This window comes from Bombina bombina, chromosome 7, assembly GCF_027579735.1.
Source record: "Bombina bombina isolate aBomBom1 chromosome 7, aBomBom1.pri, whole genome shotgun sequence".
NCBI lineage: Eukaryota > Metazoa > Chordata > Amphibia > Anura > Bombinatoridae > Bombina > Bombina bombina.
In genome coordinates, this window is record NC_069505.1 from 444,080,304 (window position 1) to 444,106,979 (window position 26,676).

Here is a 26,676-nt window from a genome sequence, read left to right on the forward strand (position 1 = left end):
CAGTGACATGCAGGGACCACACACATGCACAGATATACAGTAGGGTGCACAGCCAGTAACATGCAGGGACCACACACACGCAGATATACAGTAGGGTGCACAGCCAGTAACATGCAGGGACCACACACACGCAGATATACAGTAGGGTGCACAGCCAGTAACATGCAGGGACCACACACATGCAGATATACAGTAGGGTGCACAGCCAGTAACATGCAGGGACCACACACACGCAGATATACAGTAGGGTGCACAGCCAGTAACATGCAGGGACCACACACAGAGATATACAGTAGGGTGCACAGCCAGTAACCTGCAGGGACCACACACACGCAGATATGCAGTAGGGTGCACAGCCAGTAACATGCAGGGACCACACACACGCACAGATATACAGTAGGGTGCACAGCCAGTAACATGCAGGGACCACACACACAGAGATATACAGTAGGGTGCACAGCCAGTAACCTGCAGGGACCACACACACACACGGTTATACAGTAGGGTGCACAGCCAGTAACCTGCAGGGACCACACACACGCACAGATATACAGTAGGGTGCACAGCCAGTAACATGCAGGGACCACACACACGCACAGATATACAGTAGGGTGCACAGCCAGTAACCTGCAGGGACCACACACACACGCAGATATACAGTAGGGTGCACAGCCAGTAACATGCAGGGACCACACACACAGAGATATACAGTAGGGTGCACAGCCATTAACATGCAGGGACCACACACACGCACAGATATACAGTAGGGTGCACAGCCAGTAACCTGCAGGGACCACACACACAGAGATATACAGTAGGGTGCACAGCCATTAACATGCAGGGACCACACACACGCAGATATACAGTAGGGTGCACAGCCAGTAACCTGCAGGGACCACACACACAGAGATATACAGTAGGGTGCACAGCCAGTAACCTGCAGGGACCACACACACAGTTATACAGTAGGGTGCACAGCCAGTAACCTGCAGGGACCACACACAGTTATACAGTAGGGTGCACAGCCAGTAACCTGCAGGGACCACACACACAGATATACAGTAGGGTGCACAGCCAGTAACCTGCAAGGACCACACACACACGCAGAGATATACAGTAGGGTGCACAGCCAGTAACATGCAGGGACCACACACAGATATACAGTAGGGTGCACAGCCAGTAACATGCAGGGACCACACACGCAGATTTACCACACACGCAGATTTACCACACACACGCAGATATACAGTAGGGTGCACAGCCAGTAACCTGCAGGGACCACACACAGTTATACAGTAGGGTGCACAGCCAGTAACATGCAGGGACCACACACACGCAGATATACAGTAGGGTGCACAGCCAGTAACCTGCAGGGACCACACACACGCAGATATGCAGTAGGGTGCACAGCCAGTAACATGCAGGGACCACACACACGCACAGATATACAGTAGGGTGCACAGCCAGTAACATGCAGGGACCACACACACAGAGATATACAGTAGGGTGCACAGCCAGTAACCTGCAGGGACCACACACACACGCAGATATACAGTAGGGTGCACAGCCAGCAGATTTACCACACACACACGCAGATATACAGTAGGGTGCACAGCCAGTGACATGCAGGGACCACACACATGCACAGATATACAGTAGGGTGCACAGCCAGTAACATGCAGGGACCACACACACGCAGATATACAGTAGGGTGCACAGCCAGTAACATGCAGGGACCACACACACGCAGATATACAGTAGGGTGCACAGCCAGTAACATGCAGGGACCACACACACGCAGATATACAGTAGGGTGCACAGCCAGTAACATGCAGGGACCACACACACGCAGATATACAGTAGGGTGCACAGCCAGTAACCTGCAGGGACCACACACACACAGATATACAGTAGGGAGCACAGCCAGTAACATGCAGGGACCACACACACGCACAGATATACAGTAGGGTGCACAGCCAGTAACCTGCAGGGACCACACACACGCAGATATACAGTAGGGTGCACAGCCAATAACATGCAGGGACCACACACACGCACAGATATAGAGTAGGGTGCACAGCCAGTAACATGCAGGGACCACACACGCAGATTTACCACACACACACGCAGATATACAGTAGGGTGCACAGCCAGTGACATGCAGGGACCACACACACAGATATACAGTAGGGTGCACAGCCAGTAACCTGCAGGGACCATACACACGCAGATATACAGTAGGGTGCACAGCCAGTAACATGGAGGGACCACACACACACGCACAGATATACAGTAGGGTGCACAGCCAGTAACATGCAGGGACCACACACACGCACAGATATACAGTAGGGTGTACAGCCAGTAACATGCAGGGACCACACACACGCACAGCTATACAGTAGGGTGCACAGCAAGTAACATGCAGGGACCACACACACGCACAGATATATTGTAGGGTGCACAGCCAGTAACATGCAGGGACCACACACACGCAGATATAAGTAAATATTTGTTATATTTCTTCCTTGAATGGCAAACAAGTTAAAGTTAATAGCGGATACAGCAGGAGTTGGTAAATGTCTGATAAAAAGCTCTTCTGCATAGGCTTTTTTACCTTATCACATAAATGTATGTATATATCAGCCGTATCGTTTGTGTGTGTGTATACATATACATCAGCCGTATTGTGTGTGTATACATCAGCCGTATTGTGTGTGTGTGTGTATACATCAGCCATATTGTTTGTGTATACATATACATCAGCCGTATCGTGTGTGTATACATCAGCCGTATTGTGTGTGTACATCAGCCATATTGTGTGTGTATACATATACATCAGCCGTATCGTGTGTGTATACATCAGCCGTATCGTGTGTGTATACATCAGCCGTATCGTGTGTGTATACATCAGCCGTATCGTGTGTGTATACATCAGCCGTATCGTGTGTGTATACATCAGCCGTATCGTGTGTGTATACATCAGCCGTATCGTGTGTGTATACATCAGCCGTATCGTGTGTGTATACATCAGCCGTATCGTGTGTGTATACATCAGCCGTATCGTGTGTGTATACATCAGCCGTATCGTGTGTGTGTGTATACATCAGCCGTATCGTGTGTGTGTGTATACATCAGCCGTATCGTGTGTGTGTATACATCAGCCGTATTGTGTGTGTGTATACATCAGCCGTATCGTGTGTGTGTATACATCAGCCGTATCGTGTGTGTGTGTGTGTATACATCAGCCGTATCGTGTGTGTGTGTATACATCAGCCGTATCGTGTGTGTGTGTATACATCAGCCGTATCGTGTGTGTGTGTGTATACATCAGCCGTATTGTGTGTGTGTGTATACATCAGCCGTATCGTGTGTGTGTGTATACATCAGCCGTATCGTGTGTGTGTGTGTATACATCAGCCGTATCGTGTGTGTGTATACATCAGCCGTATCGTGTGTGTGTATACATCAGCCGTATCGTGTGTGTGTATACATCAGCCGTATCGTGTGTGTGTGTGTATACATCAGCCGTATCGTGTGTGTGTGTGTATACATCAGCCGTATTGTGTGTGTGTATACATCAGCCGTATCGTGTGTGTGTGTGTATACATCAGCCGTATCGTGTGTGTGTGTGTATACATCAGCCGTATCGTGTGTGTGTGTATACATCAGCCGTATCGTGTGTGTGTGTATACATCAGCCGTATCGTGTGTGTGTGTATATACATCAGCCGTATTGTGTGTGTGTGTATACATCAGCCGTATTGTGTGTGTGTATACATCAGCCGTATTGTGTGTGTGTATACATCAGCCGTATTGTGTGTGTGTGTATACATCAGCCGTATTGTGTGTGTGTGTATACATCAGCCGTATCGTGTGTGTGTGTGTGTGTATACATCAGCCGTATCGTGTGTGTGTGTGTGTATACATCAGCCGTATCGTGTGTGTGTGTGTGTATACATCAGCCGTATCGTGTGTGTGTGTATACATCAGCCGTATCGTGTGTGTGTGTGTATACATCAGCCGTATCGTGTGTGTGTATACATCAGCCGTATTGCGTGTGTGTGTATACATCAGCCGTATTGCGTGTGTGTGTATACATCAGCCGTATTGCGTGTGTGTGTATACATCAGCCGTTTTGTGTGTGTGTATACATCAGCCGTATCGTGTGTGTGTGTGTGTGTATACATCAGCCGTTTTGTGTGTGTGTATACATCAGCCGTATCGTGTGTGTGTGTGTGTATAAATAAGCCGTATCCACACACCTATATCACGGGGTACACAGCCGGTAACACACTCGCCTATATCACGAGTCACAAAGCAAGTAACACACACACACCTATTTCACGAGGCACATAGCCGGTAACACACACCTATATCTCGGGGCACACAGCCGCTAGCACACTCGCCTATATCTCGGGGCACACAGCCGGTAACACACACACACCTATATCTCGGGGCACACAGCCGGTAACACACACACACCTATATCACAAGGCACACAGCCGGTAACACACACACACACCTATATCACAAGGCACATAGCCGGTAACACACACACACCTATATCACAAGGCACATAGCCGGTAACACACACACACCTATATCACAAGGCACATAGCCGGTAACACACACACACCTATATCTCGGGGCACATAGCCGGTAACACACACACACACCTATATCTCGGGGCACATAGCCGGTAACACACACACCTATATCTCGGGGCACACAGCCGGTAACACACACACACCTATATCTCGGGGCACACAGCCGGTAACACACACATACCTATATCTCGGGGCACACAGCCGGTAACACACACATACCTATATCTCGGGGCACACAGCCGGTAACGCACTCCGGGTCTCGGACACACACATACTACACCACCGCACTTTCACATGTCACTTGTTATGCTTTGAATTTGAAGGAATAGACTGCTGTTCCCTTTTTGATGACTCATATCCCCTGTCTATTTTTTCTCTTGTTGTTATTATTGAGCCGTAACACTCTGCGGTTTTAACGGCTATTTGCATTTCACAATATCCCTGCTGGCTCTTGTAACACCAGGATCCCTTGCAGAGAGCTTTATGTGTCACTGTCAGAGACGGCCGAGCGCTACGTAAATGATCTTGCATTTCCTTACACTGGATATAAATAATCTGATAATGAAGAAGGAACAAGTTAAAGGACCAGAAATACAGTAGATTTGCTTAATAAACAAACACAATAAAAAGACAGTACAACAGTAGGGGTGCTGAAAATAATCGTATGGGCGATGCATCGCGATGCGGCATGAAATGATTCTGCATCGATGCAGTGAAGGGCGCAAATCCATTCATGTATCATCACGTGACCCCGCCTCCAGGACAAATATAGAGAGAGCGCGTGGTACTACTAACGCAGTACACTAGCACTGTACTGTTCTAAATAAATACTGTTGTTGTCTGCTGTGTTCAGGCTTTGCCACATGAGTAAGAGTGTCCTTTTTTGAGCTAATAAAATAAGTTCTTTTGACTGCTTGAATTTTTTTGCTGAAAAATTTAAATCATGGGCATAATTAGGGAACTAATCGTGATGCATTGTAGAATCGAATCGTTGACATGATAATCGTAATCATGACACCAGTGAAGATGCGCACCCCTATACAACAGCACTTAGTATAAACTTAAAGGGATATTGCAGCCAAAATTAGAAACCACATGGGTGCATTTCGATATTGAACAGAAGCAATTTTGTAATCTACATGCATTAGCAAAAATGCTTCTAATAAAAGCTATAGCTGTTTCAAAAGTGTATTTAAGTATGCACCGTGCACCAGCATTTTATACACAGCACTTGCTCAGGGAGCTTAAGGTGCTTGTACCATCTGGTAATGACTCAATTTGCTAATTGCTGACATGATACAAGCCCCAGTGATGATCTGAGCAGCTGCAATATATAAAATGTGGGTGCAGTAACAATATTTAGCTATGCTTCACGTGCAGAGAAAAATGTTAACACTAAAACAGTGATAACTTTTACTAGAAGCATTTTTGCTAATACAGGTATATTGCAAATAGGTTTCTATTCAAAGATGTTATTGATCTATGTACATTTATATTTTGACTGGAATGTCCCTTTAATGAGTAGTAGATTTTTTCTTTCCCATTGGCATGGAGAGTCTACTAATCCATTCTAATTACTAGTGGGATATTCACCTCCTGGCCAGCAGGAGGAGGCAAAGAGCACCCCAGCAGAGCTGTTAAGTATCACTTCCCTTACCCATAACCCCCATTCATTCTCTTTGCCTCTGTCAAGGGAGGATGTGCGAAGATGGTGTCTGAAGATATTTAATCCTTTAATGGGTAGTTTTCCCTGCAAGGAGGGGCTATACTGTGTCTATGTCAATCTCTTTAGTAAGAGTAATGGTGGCTGTTGGCAGTTAGAAAGCGGCAAAGTGGTCTTTGCTTTACTTCTAACATTTTTGCTACCCCTTTATAGAAAACCAGGGTTGGTTACTCTGTTTTTCTTTGTCTGCAGGTCCCTGGCAGAAGTTTGGTTGGTTCTGTCACACCTAAGAAGCAGTTCCTGTTCTCATCTGCAGCTGAAACTCCAGGGTCCCTGTCAGGAGGAAGCTTTTCTGTCAAACCAGATGGGGCTGCTGAGAAAGCTGCAAGTCCCTGATTCCCTTATCCCTCGATGGCTTGTGGTCTTTTGAGGGGGGCTTAACAGCTAAGGGGGGACTTTTGCCATTTTTAATACCCTTAGTGGGGGCAGAAATATCGGTGAACTACAGAAACTAATGTCGGTGGAAGAACCTTTTTATAGCTTGAAGGTTTTTATTCTCACCTCCCATCTGAACAACCCAGGTTCTAATCACCTCAGGGTATTACACAATTTAAAATATGAAGCTTTAATTTATGGCTTCTTCATGCCAGTATGTTTATTGGGGCGGCGGCATCTCTGTTTACATCATTGATTTGAGGCAAAGTACGCTACTGTCTGTGAGCTCCGTAAAGGAGTATTTAGACCTCTAGCATCCAGCGTAATTATGCTGGTAACCGAGGTACTAGCCACGGCTCTATCTCTGGGAAAGGTCTAATGACGGCACACTCTGCATGGCAGATAGGACGCAGCCGCATCGTGTGTGTGTGTATACATTAGCCGTGTGTGTAGACCTCTAGCATCCAGCGTAATTATGCTGGTAACCAAGGTACTAGCCACGGCTCTATCTTTGGAAAGAGGTACTAGCCACGGCTCTATCTTTGGGAAAGGTCTAATGACGGCGCACTCTGCATGGCAGATAGGAAACGGCTGTTGCTAGAGAGGTCTCATAGCTTTCAGGGTAAACCATGCCCAAAGTGAATTGCTGGTGTCTTGTCTAACAGTGATCACTATGGGATTGCTCTTCACCCTAAGGATTTGGCCGTATGTTGGCTTATATTTTGGATACTCCAGTGTATGGATGTTCGACACTGGAGCTCCTGTTCATGTGTATGGGTAGAGTTTTATTTAACTACGTCAGTGCATGTGGCCACGGACCTCTTTATATTTTATTCTTCTACCCTCTCATGTGACGCTAATCGTTTCTAATGGTGTCTAGTGTGGTGCACCAATTATAGAACGGCTTTGTATGCGTCTCGTTTTTCTTTTACTGCAGCATAGATGGCACCATTTTGAAGTCTGACTTGTTTCTGACTGCTCAGCATAAACAGCTATATGCCTTATATTTATTTGGGTTTATTTTTTGATGGTAGCCGTATCTGTGACTTAAGACCCTGGCCACAGAGAGATAAGGTCCTACCTACATCGCTGGCAGGCTTTTTAACTTGAGAGATTTGGTTAGATGCAGACTAGGGACACATGCAAGAGTGTATAACTTTTATTTCCCTATAAATGGGGTTCTGTGATATGAACTTTGTGTGAAGGTAGACTACCTTTTTTTTATCTTTATCAAACGGCTTGCTGAATCCTTATTGTCTGCTGCCATCTAGTGGCTTTTTTTGCACTTTCTGAATATTGCGTTTTTTTCTGACGTCTCTGCTATGCACTCTGATATACTGTTCAGTGCCCGGTGTATATGTAATCCTATACTTTTCTCCTGTTGTTCCTATTTTCCCCTTATTTCTGCTCTGCAGATATCTTCTGGGATTTCATGCTTGTTTCTTATTGCAACATGTAATATCCTGAGGACTGGTGTTTTGTAGTTTCCCTTGTCCTCTTTATTTTGGGGAGAATGAGATTTTCATTTGGGAACGATGAATTCATGTTTTTGGTGAATTGATTTGTCTCTAGCTGAGTTCAACAGTGCAATAGTTTTTCTCTTGATTGTGTCTTGTATAACATCACTCTTCTATCTTATGCTGAAGTGTATTTCTATAGGATCTTCCTCCTGTTTGTGACCTTTCATGAGGTCTGAGATATAGATTAGGTTTAGGGATTATCTTTTACCTCTGATTTTTGTGATAAGCAGAATTTCTACTTATCCTTTCTCTTGTCTTCCAGACTTTTTCTTTTCCCATATTTCTGCAGCAGCATTTATGATTAACCTTATCATATGCATATTATCTTTTGCCTGCTGTGCATTATAAATATATATATATATATATATATATATATATATATATATATATATATATATATATATATATATATGTTTTATCTCTGTTTGTTCTGCAGTAAAAATGTATACGGGAGATTGTTGGAAGCATGATCTGCTTATTTTTTGTGTACAGAACAATTTTGAAAGTATGTCTCATTGTTTCTCTCTCTCTATACTCCATAGCGTTGGCTATAAGCATTCTATACGCTTATCCTAATCCTTTTTCCGCTATATATTGCAGGTATATGCTCATCATTAGAAGGGACTATTAACTTTAGTTGGCCTTTTCTTTCCATAAAAGAAGCTCTTCATTATCCGTTTAAAAGACGTTGCCTTTAATGTGCACTTTTTAAGGAGGGTTAGAATTGTTTTCCTATCAGTACAAATCTATCTTTTCTTGGTAAAGGAGATGTGGCGTGGAGGTTAGCTACGCCGCTCCTGAAGCAGAACCCAGGTAAAGCTACTTCTTTCTCATCTGGGGGTGCTTTTGGTGACAGCTGCATTCCTATGCAGAACTTTTTAAAATCTTCAGTCTTCTGCTTATGTTTCCTTGTCTAATGTACATTTCAATCTATCTATAGTAGAGGTTTATAGATGCTATTGTTTTAAGCTTTGGTCCTGCTTATCTTCTTTCTTTAATATGTGCGGATGTTAACGTCTTTTTATCCCTATCTCATTTGCAGTAGTTATTTAGCCTGGTTATTGTTATAACCTTTGCACTTATTTCCTTGATATTGGGGTGATTACTTTCATTACAACAGCGGTAGTAGCCTGGAGTTAGCTGCCTAGTAGGAGTAAGGTTCGCAGTTCGAGATCTACAGCTACTTGAAAATTTGATGAGTTCTAATAGCTAGTTTTTACTTTTGTTTTATTGTTATGGCTACTTCGGAAATTGTTTTTCCTTTTTTAGCCTGACGGTAATCTTCTGCTGGAATGGTTTCTGAATCTTTATTCTAACTCTAGCTAATAGATTCAATAATAGATTCAAATAGAGCATGCTAATAGATTCAAATAGAGCATGCAATTTTTAGCAACTTTCTAATTTACTCCTATTATGACTTTTTCTTCGTTATCTTACTATCCTTATTTGAAAAAGAAGGCATCTAAGCTTTTTTTTTTGTTTTTTTGTGTTTTTTTTTTTGTTCAGTACTCTGGACAGCACTTTTTTATTGGTAGATGAATTTATCCACCAATCAGCAAGAACAACCCAGGTTGTTCACCAAAAATGGGCCGCCATCTAAATTTACATTCTTGCATTTCAAATAAAGATACCAAGAGAATGAAGAAAATTTGATAGTAGGAATAAATTAGAAAGTTGCTTAAAAGGTCATGCTCTATCTGAATCACGAAAGAAAAAATGTGTGTTCAGTGTCCCTTTTAAGGCTGTATATACAGCAATGATATGGCATATAGGGAGGTCTGCCTAACAGCAGGCTTGACGGCCTGTTTTTAGAAGTTATCTGAGATGAAGAAATCAGGAGTATGTACTATTAAGTATCTGTAATTTTCCAGGACGTCAGAGGGCTATTTTTCTTCTTGAGTATCTGTTTCTTTCCTTAAAATTGAGGACCGCTCAGGCCTCTACCAGGGGATGGTCCTAGCCTACCCAACGGAGGTCTCTCTGTTCTGGTGGCGCATTCAGGTTCATCGGTTTCAAGGCAGTATTCTTCTTGATATTGTTCTGGGAGAGTGTCTCCACAGAGGCCAACCTCATGGTTGGAGAGGAGTTGGGGTCCATTGGGAACTCTGGAGATTTCGATTCAGTTGGAGTCTCTGTCCTTTCAAATTTATAGGGAGACTCCATTGTGGCTCAACAGTTACCACAACTGCTTAGCAACCAGAAGGTTGAGGGTTCTAATCCAGCGGATTTCTAATGAGATTTCTTAATGCTGAGAGCTGGAGTCCGGACTCTGGTAGTCTGGTACCTTCTAGGTTCGGTCCAGTTTATCTGATTTTTAATATCAAATCTGTTTTGGGGAATTTATGTCGACCATCATGAAGGAACATAGAGTTCCTTAGCTATGATGGGAGTGACTCACAAGTTTGTGGGAGGAGTCTCTTCTGCCACTTTTATGCTTTTCCTTTCCAGGTGTGGTCTACTGGAAAGAATATCCCTAAGCAGGTAGTTGTTCCCTGCCTAGGTTTTAGATAACATCTTTTCTAAGGTCCTAGTTTTCTAGTTTGGATCCAGGTCAAGAGATCCACAAACAGTTTTGGTGAGCTTTCTAGCAATTTTAGAAATTTCAGTCTGAATTTCTCTTTCTTCCTCGGGTGTTTGACTGTATCAGGTACTGACTGGGTGATTCTTCACCCATATTCTGATATTGTCTACAGTTAAGGGATTATAGTGGTGTATAGCAAGCGTACCACTTATTTTGTCCTCTCCGAGTAAGTCTGGAGAAGGTTTTGTAGAAAGTTATTCTTAGGTCAGGTTTCTGCCCGTTCTGTTTCATATAATTTTAACAGATCAGTCAGCTGTTCAGACCTTTATTCAGGCCTAGTTAGTTTCAGGCCTGTGTTTGTCTGTTGCTTCTCCATGGTGCCTTATCTTGTTATCAAGTTCTGCAGCAGGCTCTGTTTGCGCCTCTGCACTCTGTAGATATTTAGTGGTTCTTGGAAAGTTTTTGATTTCCTCGCTTTTCTTATGCTCGCAGAGTTCCGAGTTTTCGGCTCTACAGTATTATTCCCTTTTCCTTATTTTTTCATTTGGATAGGGCGGTCCTTCATCCTAAGTTGGGATTTCTTCCTAAGGTAGTATCGGACCGCAACTTCAATCAGGAATTTGATTTTCCTTCTTTTTGTCCTAATCCTCCTTCTCAGAAGGAACTCCTGTTGCATAACCTGGAGGTTGTGCAAGTTCTAAGATTTTTATTCTACTCATTTTCTCTGGTTGAGAAGTGTTATCGGTTAGCTTATGAGACAGCTGTTCAACAGCCTCCTGTGAGAATCTCTGCTTATTCCTCTAGAGCTGTCTCTTCTTCCTGGGCCTTCAAAGATGAATCTTTAATGGCACAAATCTGCAAGGCGGGCACTTGGTCCTGATTGCATATCTTTTCCAAATTTTTCCAATTTGATTATTTTGCCTTGGCTGAGGCTTCTTTTGGGAGAAAGGTTCTTCAAGCGGTGGTGCCTTCTGTTTATGTCCGCCTGTCTAGTTTCCCTCCCTTCCATTCTGTGTTCTCTAGCTTGGGTATTGGTTCCCACTAGTAATTAGAATGGATTTGTGGACTCTCCATGCCAATGGGAAAGAAAACAAAATGTATGCTTACCTGATAAATTATTTTCTTTCCTTGGCATGGAGAGTCCACGACCCACCCTTATTTGAATTGAAGACGGCAGTTTTTCTGTATAAACCTCAGGCACCGCTTTACCTTTGTGTTATCTTCTTTTTCCATTTCCTTTTGGCTGGATGACTGGGGGTTATGGGTAAAGGAAGTGACACTTAACAGCTCTTCTGGGGTGCTCTTTGCCTCCTCCTGCTGGCCAGGAGGTGAATATCCCACTAGAAATTAGAATGGATTTGTGGACTCTCCATGCCAAGGAAAGAAAATAATTTATCGGATAAGCATACATTTAGTTTTTCTTACAAATTCAGTTATGTCTATTTCCACTCCCCCTGTATCATGTGACAGCCATCAGCCAATCACAAATGCATATATGTATATCCTGTGGATTCTTGCACATGCTCAGTAGGAGCTGGTGACTCAAAAAGTGTAAATATAAAAGGACTTTGCACATTTTATTAATGGGAGTCAATTGGAAAGTTGTTTTAAACTGCTGCTCTGTCTGAATCATTTAAGTTTAATTTTGACTTGAGTGTCCCTTTTAACATTTTATGTGTTCAGGGCTCGTTAGGTGAAAAGGGGCCGTGCCAGGTCCACAGGTGTAAGAACTGAAAATATTTGTAACATAATTATAGCATCACCCACATCAGCCCTCTAAATATTTCCATTGCTACCACAACCAATAGAACTTCTTCCATAAAAAGCCATTTGTTTTACGTTACGAATTGCAAATAGTGAATAGCAAAGCGTATGTTTTAATTGCACTTTCTAGTCACCGCTGAATTATGTGAGCTGATGCTGTTCCCCTTTTTCCAGCACTGAAGAGTCCGGCAGCATTCCACGAGCAGCGTCGCAGTTTGGAGCGAGCACGGGTAAGTACAGCTTTCTTCACCACCATTGGTGATGTTTTCTGGACGATTCTTCGTGATAATATTTGTGGCTGAACGTTCCTCATGTTTTGTTTTACAGACTGAGGACTACTTGAAGCGCAAGATCCGATCTCGGCCTGAACGAGCAGAGCTAGTGAGGATGCACATACTGGAAGGTAACTGACTGTGTGTATTGTATGTGTCTGCTCGTCAGTTTACAGCATATCACAAGGTGCCGGTACAGGGGCGTTTTATCTTACAAAACAACAATGGACTGAAATCGTGGAAATTCATTTCTTATTAACTATAGTTGGACTTCAGGAAGAGGCAGGATGGCAGCACATTACTTAATATCATTATCCTCTTTTGTCTCCTGTACAGGTTTAGGGATTTGTGCTCCAAATGTAACTGTCAGTCTCTTCCTTCCAAAAAAATTACATTGTGCCATGGCTCCTAGATTGTACCAAACTGCACCTCTGCCCCCATGTCATTACCAGAATGTGCCCCCCCCCCAGCTGTTACATTACTGTGCCTGATGCACATTATTATATACTGTTACCCCCAGCTGTTACATTACTGTCTGCTACACATTATATACTACTACCCCCAGCTGTTACATTACTGTGCCTGATACACATTATTATATACTGTTACCCTCAGCTGTTACATTACTGTGCCTGATACACATTATATATATATATATACTGTTACCCCCAGCTGTTACATTACTGTCTGCTACACGTTATTATATACTGTTACCCTCAGCTGTTAAATTACTGTCTGCTACACATTATATAGAAACTACCCCCAGCTGTTACATTACTGTGCCTGCTACACATTATTATATACTGTTACCCTCAGCTGTTGCATTACTGTGCCTGCTACACATGATTATATACTGTTACCCCCAGCTGTTACATTACTGTGCCTGCTACACATTATTATATACTGTTACCCCCAGCTGTTGCATTACTGTGCCTGCTACACATTATTATATACTGTTACCCTCAGCTGTTGCATTACTGTGCCTGCTACACATTATTATATACTGTTACCCCCAGCTGTTGCATTACTGTGCCTGCTACACGTTATTATATACGGTTACCCCCAGCTGTTGCATTACTGTGCCTGCTACACATTATTATATACTGTTACCCTCAGCTGTTGCATTACTGTGCCTGCTACACATTATTATATACTGTTACCCCCAGCTGTTGCATTACTGTGCCTGCTACACGTTATTATATACTGTTACCCCCAGCTGTTGCATTACTGTGCCTGCTACACATTATATACTACTACCCCCAGCTGTTACATTACTGTCTGCTACACATTATTATATACTGTTACCCCCAGCTGTTACATTACTGTCTGCTACACATTATTATATACTGTTACATTACTGTCTGCTACACATTATTATATACTGTTACCCCCAGCTGTTAAATTACTGTCTGCTACACATTATTATATACTGTTACCCCCAGCTGTTACATTACTGTGCCTGCTACACATTATTATATACTGTTACCCCCAGCTGTTAAATTACTGTGCCTGATACACATTATTATATACTGTTACATTACTGTCTGCTACACATTATATACTACTACCCCCAGCTGTTACATTACTGTGCCTGATGCACATTATTATATACTGTTACATTACTGTCTGCTACACATTATATACTACTACCCCCAGCTGTTGCATTACTGTGCCTGCTACACGTTATTATATACTGTTACCCCCAGCTGTTAAATTACTGTCTGCTACACATTATATACTACTACCCCCAGCTGTTGCATTACTGTGCCTGCTACACATTATTATATACTGTTACCCTCAGCTGTTACATTACTGTGCCTGCTACACATTATTATATACTGTTACCCCCAGCTGTTGCATTACTGTGCCTGCTACAGATTATTATATTCTGTTACCCCCAGCTGTTACATTACTGTGCCTGCTACACATTATTATATACTGTTACCCCCAGCTGTTGCATTACTGTGCCTGCTACAGATTATTATATACTGTTACCCCCAGCTGTTACATTACTGTGCCTGCTACACATTATTATATACTGTTACCCCCAGCTGTTGCATTACTGTGCCTGCTACACATTATTATATACTGTTACCCCCAGCTGTTGCATTACTGTGCCTGCTACACGTTATTATATACTGTTACAGCATTACTGTGCCTGCTACACATTATTATATACTGTTACCCCCAGCTGTTGCATTACTGTGCCTGCTACACATTATTATATACTGTTACCCCCAGCTGTTGCATTACTGTGCCTGCTACACGTTATTATATACTGTTACCCCCAGCTGTTGCATTACTGTGCCTGCTACACGTTATTATATACTGTTACCCCCAGCTGTTGCATTACTGTGCCTACTACACGTTATTATATACTGTTACCCCCAGCTGTTGCATTACTGTGCCTGCTACACGTTATGATATACTGTTACCCCCAGCTGTTGCATTACTGTGCCTGCTACACGTTATGATATACTGTTACCCCCAGCTGTTGCATTACTGTGCCTGCTACATGTTATGATATACTGTTACCCCCAGCTGTTGCATTACTGTGCCTGCTACACGTTATTATATACTGTTACCCCCAGCTGTTGCATTACTGTGCCTGCTACACATTATAGACTGTCATTTCCAGCTGGTACCAGACTTTTCAGGGTTAACCACCCGCAGGACTCAGCAGTAGTTGGTGACATGTAGATTTTCTTTCAGAGACCTCCGCAGAGCCGTCACTACAAGCGAAGCAGCTAAAGCTGAAGAGGGCGCGTCTTGCTGATGACCTGAATGAGAAAATCTCTCAGCGGCCAGGCCCTATGGAGTTGGTAGTGAAAAACATCCTTCCCGTGGAGACCAGCCTTAAAGATGCCATCATAGGTGAGCACCAGCCACCTCACCTGTACTGCTGGTCAGTAGTAGCCTGGCATGACCACCCTCGGCACCAGTCAATGCCTCACCTGTACTGCTGGTCAGTAGTAGCCTGGCATGACCACCCTCGGCACCAGCCAATGCCTCACCTGTACTGCTGGTCAGTAGTAGCCTGGCATGACCACCCTCGGCACCAGCCAATGCCTCACCTGTACTGCTGGTCAGTAGTAGCCTGGCATGACCACCCTCGGCACCAGCCAATGCCTCACCTGTACTGCTGGTCAGTAGTAGCCTGGCATGACCACCCTCGGCACCAGCCAATGCCTCACCTGTACTGCTGGTCAGTAGTAGCCTGGCATGACCACCCTCGGCACCAGCCAATGCCTCACCTTTTACTGCTGGTCAGTAGGAGCCTGGCATGACCACCCTCGGCAGCAGCCAATGCCATTTGGGAGAAAAGTAAAACATACAGTGCAGTGCTGTATGTGCAGTGCTGTATGTGCAGGGCTGTATGTGCAGGGCTGTATGTGCAGGGCTGTATGTGCAGTGCTGTATGTGCAGTGCTGTATGTGCAGGGCTGTATGTGCAGTGCTGTATGTGCAGGGCTGTATGTGCAGGGCTGTGTGTGCAGGGCTGTGTGTGCAGGGCTGTGTGTGCAGGGCTGTGTGTGCAGGGCTGTGTGTGCAGGGCTGTGTGTGCAGGGCTGTGTGTGCAGGGCTGTGTGTGCAGGGCTGTGTGTGCAGGGCTGTGTGTGCAGGGCTGTGTGTGCAGGGCTGTGTGTGCAGGGCTGTGTGTGCAGGGCTGTGTGTGCAGGGCTGTGTGTGCAGGGCTGTGTGTGCAGCTGTATGTGTGCAGGGCTGTGTGTGCAGCTGTATGTGTGCTGCTGTGTGTGCAGCTGTATGTGTGCTGCTGTGTGTGCAGCTGTATGTGTAGTGCTGTGTGTGCAGCTGTATGTGTAGTGCTGTGTGTGCAGCTGTATGTGTAGTGCTGTGTGTGCAGCTGTATGTGTAGTGCTGTGTGTGCAGCTGTATGTGTAGTGCTGTGTGTGCAGCTGTATGTGTAGTGCTGTGTGTGCAGCTGTATGTGTAGTGCTGTGTGTGCAGCTGTATGTGTAGTGCTGTGTGTGCAGCTGTATGTGTAGTGCTGTGTGTGCAGCTGTATGTGTAGTGCTGTGTGTGCAGCGCTGTGTGTAGCGCTGTGTGTGCAGCGCTGTGTGGCTGTATGTGCTGTGTGTGTTTGTAGCTGTAACCTTTGTGTGTAACTTCAGCCTGAGCGTAACACTGCTGTGTGTGTGTGTGTGTGTGAGCTGTAACCTTTGTGTGTAACTTCAGCCTGAGCGTAACACTGCTGTGTGTGTGAGCTGTAACCTTTGTGTGTAACTTCAGCCTGAGCGTAACACTGCTGTGTGTGTGAGCTGTAACCTTTGTGTGTAACTTCAGCCTGAGCGTAACACTGCTGTGTTTCACAGACGTGGATTACCCTAAGCTTGTAGACAGCTCTTCTTTTGATGAGGATAGCAGCGACGCTTTGTCCCCAGAGCAGCCAGCAAGTCAGGAATCCCAGGGGTCTGTGCCATCCCCAGCAGAGTCTAGGTCAAGTGAAGTGTCCCCGGCGGTACTTCTGTCTCCGTGCCAGGTAACTGCAGGGCAGGTGCATCACAATCTTGCACACATTACCCTCCGTCTGGTGCTGATGGTTTTGTGTCCCACTTGTAGGCTCTCCCGTGGGTGCAGCTTGGACTTGAAGCAACAGAAGCTCCACTTCCTCCTCCAGATCCTTCACCAGCTCCAGCACTGTGTGTCAGCAGTGGCTTGGTAGCTTCAGTCCCAAAACCCTTCCCGGCTCTTATTAAGGTGAGGGTCAGGGGTCAGATCTACTGATTGGCATCACTCAGCTGGGTATGTGCCAGCCCAGGGTCACTGCCCTCGTCTCATCTACATTTGTCTCTTTAGCACAGCCAGCCAAAAGCCACCAGTGATAAATTCCAGCGCAGCAAAAAGGCCAAGGAGCCCAAACCCAAGGTAAAGAAGCTCAAGTATCACCAGTACATCCCCCCGGACCAGAAGCAGAAGGGATCTCCGGCCCTGGACTCTGCTTATGCCAAAATCCTGCAGCAACAGCAGCTTTTCCTCCAGCTGCAAATCCTAAATCAGCAGCAGCATCAGCATTACAACTACCAAACCATCCTCCCAGCTCCCCCAAAGTAAGTGTGCCAGCCAGTGCTCGCTTCCTCTGTAACCCTCCTTCACATCGCTTATGCCTGCAGGTACAACCCACCTTATCATACCTCCTATCCCTGACACTTCCTCTGTAACCCTCCTTCACATCGCTTATGCCTGCAGGTACAACCCACCTTATCATACCTCCTATCCCTGACGCTTCCTCTGTAACCCTCCTTCACATCGCTTATGCCTGCAGGTTCAACCCACCTCATATCTCTACCCCTGCCGCTTCTTCTGTAACCCTCCTTCACATCGCTTATGCCTGCAGGTACAACCCACCTTATTATAACTCTATCCCTGACGCTTCTTCTGTAACCCTCCTTCACATCCCTTATGCCTGCAGGTACAACCCACCTTATAATACCCCTACCCCTGACGCTTCTTCTGTAACCCTCCTTCACATCCCTTATGCCTGCACGTACAACCCACCTTATCATACCTCTATCCCTGACGCTTCTTCTGTAACCCTCCTTCACATCGCTTATGCCTGCAGGTTCAACCCACCTTATCATACCTCTACCCCTGACGCCTCTTCTGTAACCCTCCTTCACATCGCTTATGCCTGCAGGTACAACCCACCTTTTCATACCTCTATCCCTGACGCTTCTTTTGTAACCCTCCTTCACATCCCTTATGCCTGCAGGCATAAGCGATGTGAAGGAGGGTTACAGAAGAAGTGTCGGGGATAGAGGTATGATGAGGTGGGTTGTACCTGCAGGCATAAGCAATGTGAAGGAGGGTTACAGAAGAAGCGTCAGGGATAGGAGGTATAATAAAGTGGGTTGTACCAACACACCTTATCATACCTCTAGCCCTGACGCTTCTTCTGTAACCCTCCTTCACATTGCTTATGCCTGCAGGTACAACCCACCTCATCATACCTGTAACCCTCCTTCACATCCCTTATGCCTGCAGGTACATCCTATCTTATCATACCTCTACCCCTGACGCCTCTTCTGTAACCCTCCTTCACATCACTTATGCCTGCAGGTACAACCCACCTCATTATACCTCTATCCCTGATGCTTCTTCTGTAACCCTCCTTCACATCCCTTATGCCTGCAGGTACAACCCACCTCATTATACCTCTAGCCCTGACGCTTCTTCTGTAACCCTCCTTCACATAGCTTATGCCTGCAGGTGTACAACCCACCTCATCATACCTGTAACCCTCCTTCACATCCCTTATGCCTGCAGGTACAACCCACCTTATTATACCTCTATCCCTGATGCTTTTTCTGTAACCCTCCTTCACATCCCTTATGCCTGCAGGTACAACCCACCTTATAATACCTCTACCCCTGACGCTTCTTCTGTAACCCTCCTTCACATCCCTTATGCCTGCACGTACAACCCACCTCATTATACCTCAACCCCTGACGCTTCCTTAAGTCACACAGCTCTTCCTCCATGTCAAGACCGTATCCCTTGCAGTTTTAACAGAGGTTACCACATAACTAGATGGGAGAGGGCAGACACCTCTGGCATTTCTGCCCGTTAGTGAAGAATCATATCAGTTACTCTTCTCTAATCAATTTCTTGCCATTAAGAATGCTCTTAATAACTCACACTCTAATACATGTTCTTATCTCCTGTCCCTCCTACCTCAGGCCGTTGCCAGACCAGCAGCACATGAGCAACTCCAGTTCCTCTACAGTCCGCACTATGCCCACGATATCCATTGCTGCCCCTCACACATCTGCTGTGGCACGTCAGAGCAGCAACATGACCAGCTGTGGGAAACCAGGACCGCTACCCCCCAACCTGGATGACTTGAAGGTAAATCCTGAGTGTACACTAACTAGAGGGATGTTCCTGCTCTCCAGCCAGCTCTGCATTCTCGGCACCTTCACAAATTGTAACCCATATGGGCACTGCCCATGTGTTGGCGAAGAATGCTGCTCACTTGCTACTGTTAACCCAGTGTTACTATATGAGACCCAGCAACAATATGTAGGAACCAGACTTTCCTTTTAGGCGCCAAATAAGGGCGTTTGTATAAAAATATATGTAGGTAAAGTTTTAGAAGCCGATGCCTCCTGGTTCCTAGGGTTTGTTTTCTTTTAAATTACACAATGAGTCCACGGATCATCTTCATTACTAATGGGATATTCACCTCCTGGTCAGCAGGAGGAGGCAAAGAGCACCACAGGAGAGCTGTTTAATAGCTCCTCCCTTCACTCCCACTCCAGTCATTCTCTTTGCCTACGTTAGTGATAGGAAGAGGTAAAGTGAGGTGTTAGATTAGATTCTTCAATCAAGAGTTTATTATTTTTTGAGTAGTACAAGATTGTGCTGCTTTGTCCTAGGGTGTAGCCATAGTCCATATCAGTCTCTTCAGTAGAGCTTTGGTGGCTTTAGAGCAATGGGAACTTGTGGGACATAATTCTCACTGCTCCTCCCATATGTTGATGCTGCCCTAACCCTGAAAACCTGAGGGATTTTTACTCAGGACTTTTATTTCACAGGTCCATGTGAGGGAGAGAACCTCTCAAACCTGGGAACTGCCTTGCTGTCAGGCAGAAGGTGAGGTAAGTGCTGGTGTATTTCTGGGGGTAGAAAGAAAAACTCTGAAAACATTTGGGCACTTTATTTGTATACAGACCTCATTGTAAGTGAACTCTTTGAAAGGATTACAGTATAGATTTCCCTGGTGTATTAGGGGACACAAAAAGGCAGCTTGGACGCAGGCACTGGGGCTAAATGTGTCGGGTGACTCATCTCCTGGCGGTTTCATGACTAATAATAACTGACCGGGAGATTACATATTGACAACGATGAGCTGTTTTTGCAGAGAGCGAGCTCAGTGTGATGGTCTTTCACTGTAAAATTTTAGCAATCGGATTAAGCAGCTATCTTACAAATGAAGCCGATTAGTCTGCTAATTTGTTCCCTGTGGCTTATTTTTGTAAAATAATAATGGCGACCGGGAGATTACGTGTTGCATTTTTATTCAGGCATATGGAAGAGCTGTAGATAGTGTTAAGTGTCCTATGTTGGACAATTAAATAAGGTCTAGCCTTTTGCTCCCGGTGCCTTTACTCAGACAATGGCGACCGGAATATGACTTGGGTGACGCCGACGAGGGGCGGAGTTGGTAAACGGCACCAAGGTTTTTTCTCCTCCCTTCTGACAGTTATGAGTAATGCGCTCAGAGTGGAGGATGGCGCCGTACAGAAAACTCTTCCCTCCTGCCACTTACGGTTATCGGAAGACACGTAGGAATTCTTGAGCTAAATGCTTGCGCTTCAGAAAATCAGTGCTATAATAGGTTCAGTTTTCTGTATAGGCAGGCTATCTGATGCTTCTGCTGGGTCAAGCTGCAGTATAGAGTACTGACGATTCCTAATACATCTTAGACATGTTTGACCTCATAAACATATAGATGCGTTACTTTTTAACAGTTAAAGAGACAGTATCACTTGCTATATGTTGAATTTTATTAGCAACTGGTTAAGTTTTTATTTAATTATTCTGCTATATGTGAGGCAGATTAATTAAAGAAGTGAACATTATTTTTCCTATCTCACATGCAGTGCCCTGCGGTTCCTTACAATTCCCATCTGGATTTGCTTTATAAGACATTGCTGCTTTAAAGTGTCAGTAAACCTTAAAAATAATGTTATATAATTCTGCACATAGTGCAGAATTATATAACATTATATTAGCCAAACTTTGTAAAACATAATATACCCTTTTAATTTTTTTAAAAAACTGCTTTTTTACAGACCCGCTCTCTGTGCTCTTCTGAGCGGGTCTGTTTGTTTCACACAGCGCATCGGGCCAGCTGTATAGTCACAGCCCGGCCCGACCGCGCCATTATACACAGTGCAGCTCGCTCCTGCTGTCAGACAGAGCAGGAGCGAGCTGCACTTAGTGTTATGGCGCGGTCGGGCCGGGCTGTGACTATACAGCTGGCCCGATGCGCTGTGTGAAACAAACAGACCCGCTCAGAAGAGCACAGAGAGTGGGTCTGTAAAACAGCCGTTTTTTAAAAAAAATTAAAAGGGTATATTATGTTTTACAAAGTTTGGCTAATATAATGTTATATAATTCTGCACTATGTGCAGATTTATATAACATTATTTTTGAGGTTTACTGTCCCTTTAATGTCATGGCGAAGTCTATGAACAGCAATGTTGACATACTAATTTGCTTGCTTCTGCACACAGAAATAAGAAATTACTTTCTCCAACATTGGTGTGTCCGGTCCACGGCGTCATCCATTACTTGTGGGATATTCTCCTCCCCCACAGGGAAAGGCAAGGAGAGCACACAGCAAGAGCTGTCCATATAGTCCCTCCCAGGCTCCGCCCCCCCCAGTAATTCTCCTTGCCGCTCTGAACAAGTAGCATCTCCTCGGGGATGGTGAGGAGTTTGTGGTGTTTAGTTGTAGTTTTTTATTCTTCTATCAAGAGTTTGTTATTTTAAAATAGTGCTGGTATGTACTATTTACTCTGAAACAGAAAGAGATGAAGAGTTCTGTTTAAAAGAGGATTTTAGCAGACAGTAACTAAAATCAGTTGCTGTTCCCACACAGGACTGTTGAGATGAGAGAACTTCAGTTGGGGGGAACAGTTTGCAGACTTTTCTGCTCAGGGTATGACTAGCCATTTTCTAACAAGACTGTGTAATGCTGGAAGGCTGTCATTTTCCCTCATGGGGATTGGTAAGCCATTTTCTTAGTCTCAAACAGAATAAAGGGCTTATTATGGGCTATACACTGGTAGACACTCTTAAGGGCTAAATCGATTGCTTTATTTAAGTATTATATGCAGTTTGAAGTTGAATTTCACACTTTTATAACATTGGGGAACGTTTTTTAGCACCAGGCACTTGTTAAGACACCTTCCCAGTCAGGAAGGGCCTTTCTCTGTAGTAGGCAGAGCCTCATTTTCGCGCCATTACTGTGCAGTTACTTTTGAGTACAGTACATGCAGCTGCATGTGTGTGGGTCTGGAATCCACTAAAAACGTTCCTAGAAGGCTTCATTTCATATCATATACCCCCCTGGGATTGGTGAAGTCGCAGCAAAGGCTGTAGCTGGGACTGTAAGGGGGTTAAAATTAAAAACGGCTCCGGTTTCCACATTTTAAGGGTTAATAGCTTGAAAATTGGGGTGCAATACTTTGAATGCATTAAGACACTGTGGTGAAAATTTGGTAAAGATTGGATAATTCCTTAATAGTTTTTCACATATTCAGTAATAAAGTGTGCCCTGTTTAACATTTAAAGAGACAGTAACGGTTTTGTTTTAAAACGGTTTTTGTGCTTTATTAACCAGTTTAAGCCTGTTTAACATGTCTGTACCTTCAGATAGATCATGTTCTGTATGTATGGTAGCCAATGTGGTTCCCCCTTCAAATATGTGTGATAATTGTGCCATAGCGTCCAAACAAAGTAAGGACAGTACTGTCACAAATTGTAAAGTTGCCCAGGATGATTCCTCAGATGAAGGAAGTAGACATAGTTCTACATCATCTCCTTCTTTGTCTATACCAGTTATGCCCGCGCAGGCGACCCCTAGTACTTCTAGCGTGCCAATGCTTGTTACTATGCAGCAATTGACGGCAGTAATGGATAACTCCATAGCTAATATTTTATCCAAAATGCCAGCATTTCAGAGAGAGCGCGATTGCTCTGTTTTAAACACTGTAGAGCAGGAGGGCGCTGATGATAATTTTTCTGTCATACCCTCACACCAATCTGAAGTGGCAGTGAGGGAGGGTTTGTCAGATGGGGAAATTTCTGATACAGGAAGAATTTCTCAGCAGGCAGAACCTGATGTTGTGACATTTAAATCTAAATTAGAGCATCTCCGCACATTACTTAAGGAGGTGCTATCTACTCTGGATGATTGTGACAATCTGGTCAACCCAGAAAAATTGTGCAAGATGGACAAGTTCCTTGAGGTCCCGGTGCACCCTGATGCTTTTCCAATACCTAAACGGGTGGCGGACATAGTGAATAAGGAGTGGGAGAAGCCAGGCATACCTTTTGTCCCTCCTCCTATATTTAAGAAATTGTTCCCTATAGTCGACCTCAGGAAGGACACATGGCAAACAGTCCCTAAGGTCGAGGGGGCGGTTTCTACTCTAGCCAAGCGCACGACCATTCCTATTGAGGACAATTGTGCTTTCAAAGATCCTATGGATAAAAAATTGGAGGGTTTGCTTAAAAAGATTTTTGTACAGCAAGGTTACCTCCTTTAACCTATTTCGTGCATTATTCCTGTCACTACAGCGGCGTGGTTCTGGTTCGAGGAACTGGAAAAGTCGCTCAGTAGGGAGACTCCGTATGAGGAAGTCATGGACAGAATTCACGCACTTAAGTTAGCTAATTCCTTTATTTTAGACACCGCTTTGCAGTTAGCGAGGTTAGCGGCGAAAAATTCAGGGTTTACAATTGGGGCGCGTAGAGCGCTCTGGCTAAAGTCTTGGTCGGCGGATGTATCTTCCAAGACAAAATTGCTTAATACCCCTTTCAAAGGTAAGACCCTTTTTGGGCCAGAATTGAAAGAGATTATTTCAGACATCACTGAGGGAAAGGGCCATGCCCTCCCACAAGATAAACCTTTCAAGGCTAAGAATAAGTCCAATTTTCGTTCCATTCGCAATTTCAGGAACGGACCGGCTTCCAACTCGGCAGCCTCTAGACAAGAGGGTAACGCTTCCCAAACTAAACCAGCTTGGAAATCAATGCAAGGCTGGAACAAGGGTAAACAGGCCAAGAAGCCTGCTGCTGCTGCTACTAAAACAGCATGAAGGGGTAGCCCCTGATCCGGGACCGGATCTAGTAGGGGGCAGACTCTCTCTCTTTGCTCAGGCTTAGGCAAGAGATGTTCAGGATCCCTGGACACTAGAAATAGTCTCTCAGGGTTTTCTTCTAGAGTTCAAGGAACTACCCTCAAGGGGAAGGTTCCACATGTCTAACTTATCTTCAAACCAAATAAAGAGACAGGCATTCTTACATTGTGTAGAAGACCTGTTAAAGATGGGAGTGATACACCCAGTTCCAACTGTGGAACAAGGTCGGGGGTTTTACTCAAATCTGTTTGTAGTTCCCAAAAAAGAGGGAATTTTCAGACCAATTCTGGATTTAAAAATTCTAAACAAATTTCTCAGAGTTCCATCGTTCAAATGGAAACCATTCGAACAATTTTATCTACAATCCAGGAGGGTCAATTTATGACTACCGTGGATTTAAAGGATGCGTATCTACATATTCCTATCCACAAAGATCATCCAAGGATTTTCACAAAGGTGCTAGGGTCCCTCTAGAGGTTCTAAGACCAAGGGGTATTGCAGTGGCACCTTATCTGGACGACATTCTAATCCAAACGTCGTCTCTTTCCAAAGCAAAGGCTCATACAGACATTGTTCTAGCCTTTCTCATATCTCACGGGTGGAAGGTGAACGTAGAAAAGAGTTACCTGTCTCAGTCGACAAGAGTTCCCTTCTTGGGAACGATAATAGATTCTTTAAAAATGAAGATCTTCCTGACAAAAGTCAGAAAGTCAAAGCTTCTAAAGCTTGTCAAGTTCTTCACTCTATTCTGCAGCCTTCCATAGCTCAGTGCATGGTAGTAGTAGGGTTGATGGTTGCAGCAATGGACATAGTTCCTTTTGCTCAAATTCATCTAAGACCATTACAACTGTGCATGCTCAAGCAGTGGAATGGGGACTATACAGACTTGTCTCCAAAGATTCAAGTAGACCAGATGACCAGAGACTCACTCCGTTGGTGGTTGTCACAGGATCACCTGTCTCAGGGAATGAGTTTCCGCAGACCAGAGTGGGTCATTGCCACGACCGACGCCAGTCTATTAGGCTGGGGCGCGGTCTGGGATTCCCTGAAAGCTCAGGGTCTATGGTCTCGGGAAGAGTCTCTTCTCCCGATAAACATCCTGGAACTGAGAGCGATATTCAATGCTCTCCGGGCTTGGCCTCAACTAGCGAAGGCCGGATTCATAAGATTCCAGTCAGACAACATGACGACTGTAGCTTACATCAACCATCAGGGAGGAACAAAGAGTTCCTTGGCGATGAGAGAGGTATCCAAGATCATCAAATGGGCGGAGGATCACTCCTGCCATCTATCTGCAATTCACATCCCAGGAGTAGACAACTGGGAGGCGGATTATCTGAGTCGTCAGACTTTCCATCCGGGGGAGTGGGAACTCCACCCGGAGGTTTTTGCCCAGTTGACTCAATTATGGGACATTCCAGACATGGATCTGATGGCGTCTCGTGAGAACTTCAAGGTTCCTTGCTACGGGTCCAGATCCAGGGATCCCAAGGCGACTCTAGTGGATGCATTAGTGACGCCTTGGTCGTTCAACCTAGCTTATGCATTTCCACCGTTCCCTCTCCTTCCCAGGCATGTAGCCAGGATCAAACAGGAGAAGGCCTCAGTGATTCTGATAGCTCCTGCGTGGCCACGCAGGACTTGGTATGCAGACCTGGTGAATATGTCATCGGCTCCACCATGGAAGCTACCTTTTGAGACAGGATCTTCTAGTGCAAGGTCCATTCGAACATCCAAATCTAGTTTCTCTCCAGCTGACTGCTTGGAAATTGAACGCTTGATTTTATCCAAGCGTGGGTTTTCAGATTCAGTGATAGATACTCTGGTCCAAGCCAGAAAACCTGTGACTAGAAGGATTTACCATAAAATATGGAAAGGATATATGTTGGTGTGAATCCAAGGGATTCTCATGGATTAATATTCCCAGGATCCTCTCCTTTCTAACAAGAAGGTTTGGATAAGGGATTGTCAGCGAGTTCTCTAAAAGGACAGAGATCTGCTT

General features: G+C 44.7%; 1 protein-coding gene across 1 annotated transcript in view; it reads left to right on the forward strand.

The window, feature by feature from the left end:
- The window catches only part of MRTFA (myocardin related transcription factor A), a 269,522-nt gene that overhangs the window by 66,376 nt on the left and 176,470 nt on the right, over positions 1-26,676 (forward strand). The window contains exons 5-11 of the mRNA XM_053721388.1: positions 12,684-12,739; positions 12,837-12,912; positions 15,494-15,655; positions 17,115-17,281; positions 17,362-17,499; positions 17,599-17,849; positions 19,479-19,647. Of these exons, the coding sequence (XP_053577363.1) occupies positions 12,684-12,739; positions 12,837-12,912; positions 15,494-15,655; positions 17,115-17,281; positions 17,362-17,499; positions 17,599-17,849; positions 19,479-19,647 (1,019 nt within the window). The remainder of the gene's footprint in view (positions 1-12,683; positions 12,740-12,836; positions 12,913-15,493; positions 15,656-17,114; positions 17,282-17,361; positions 17,500-17,598; positions 17,850-19,478; positions 19,648-26,676) is intronic.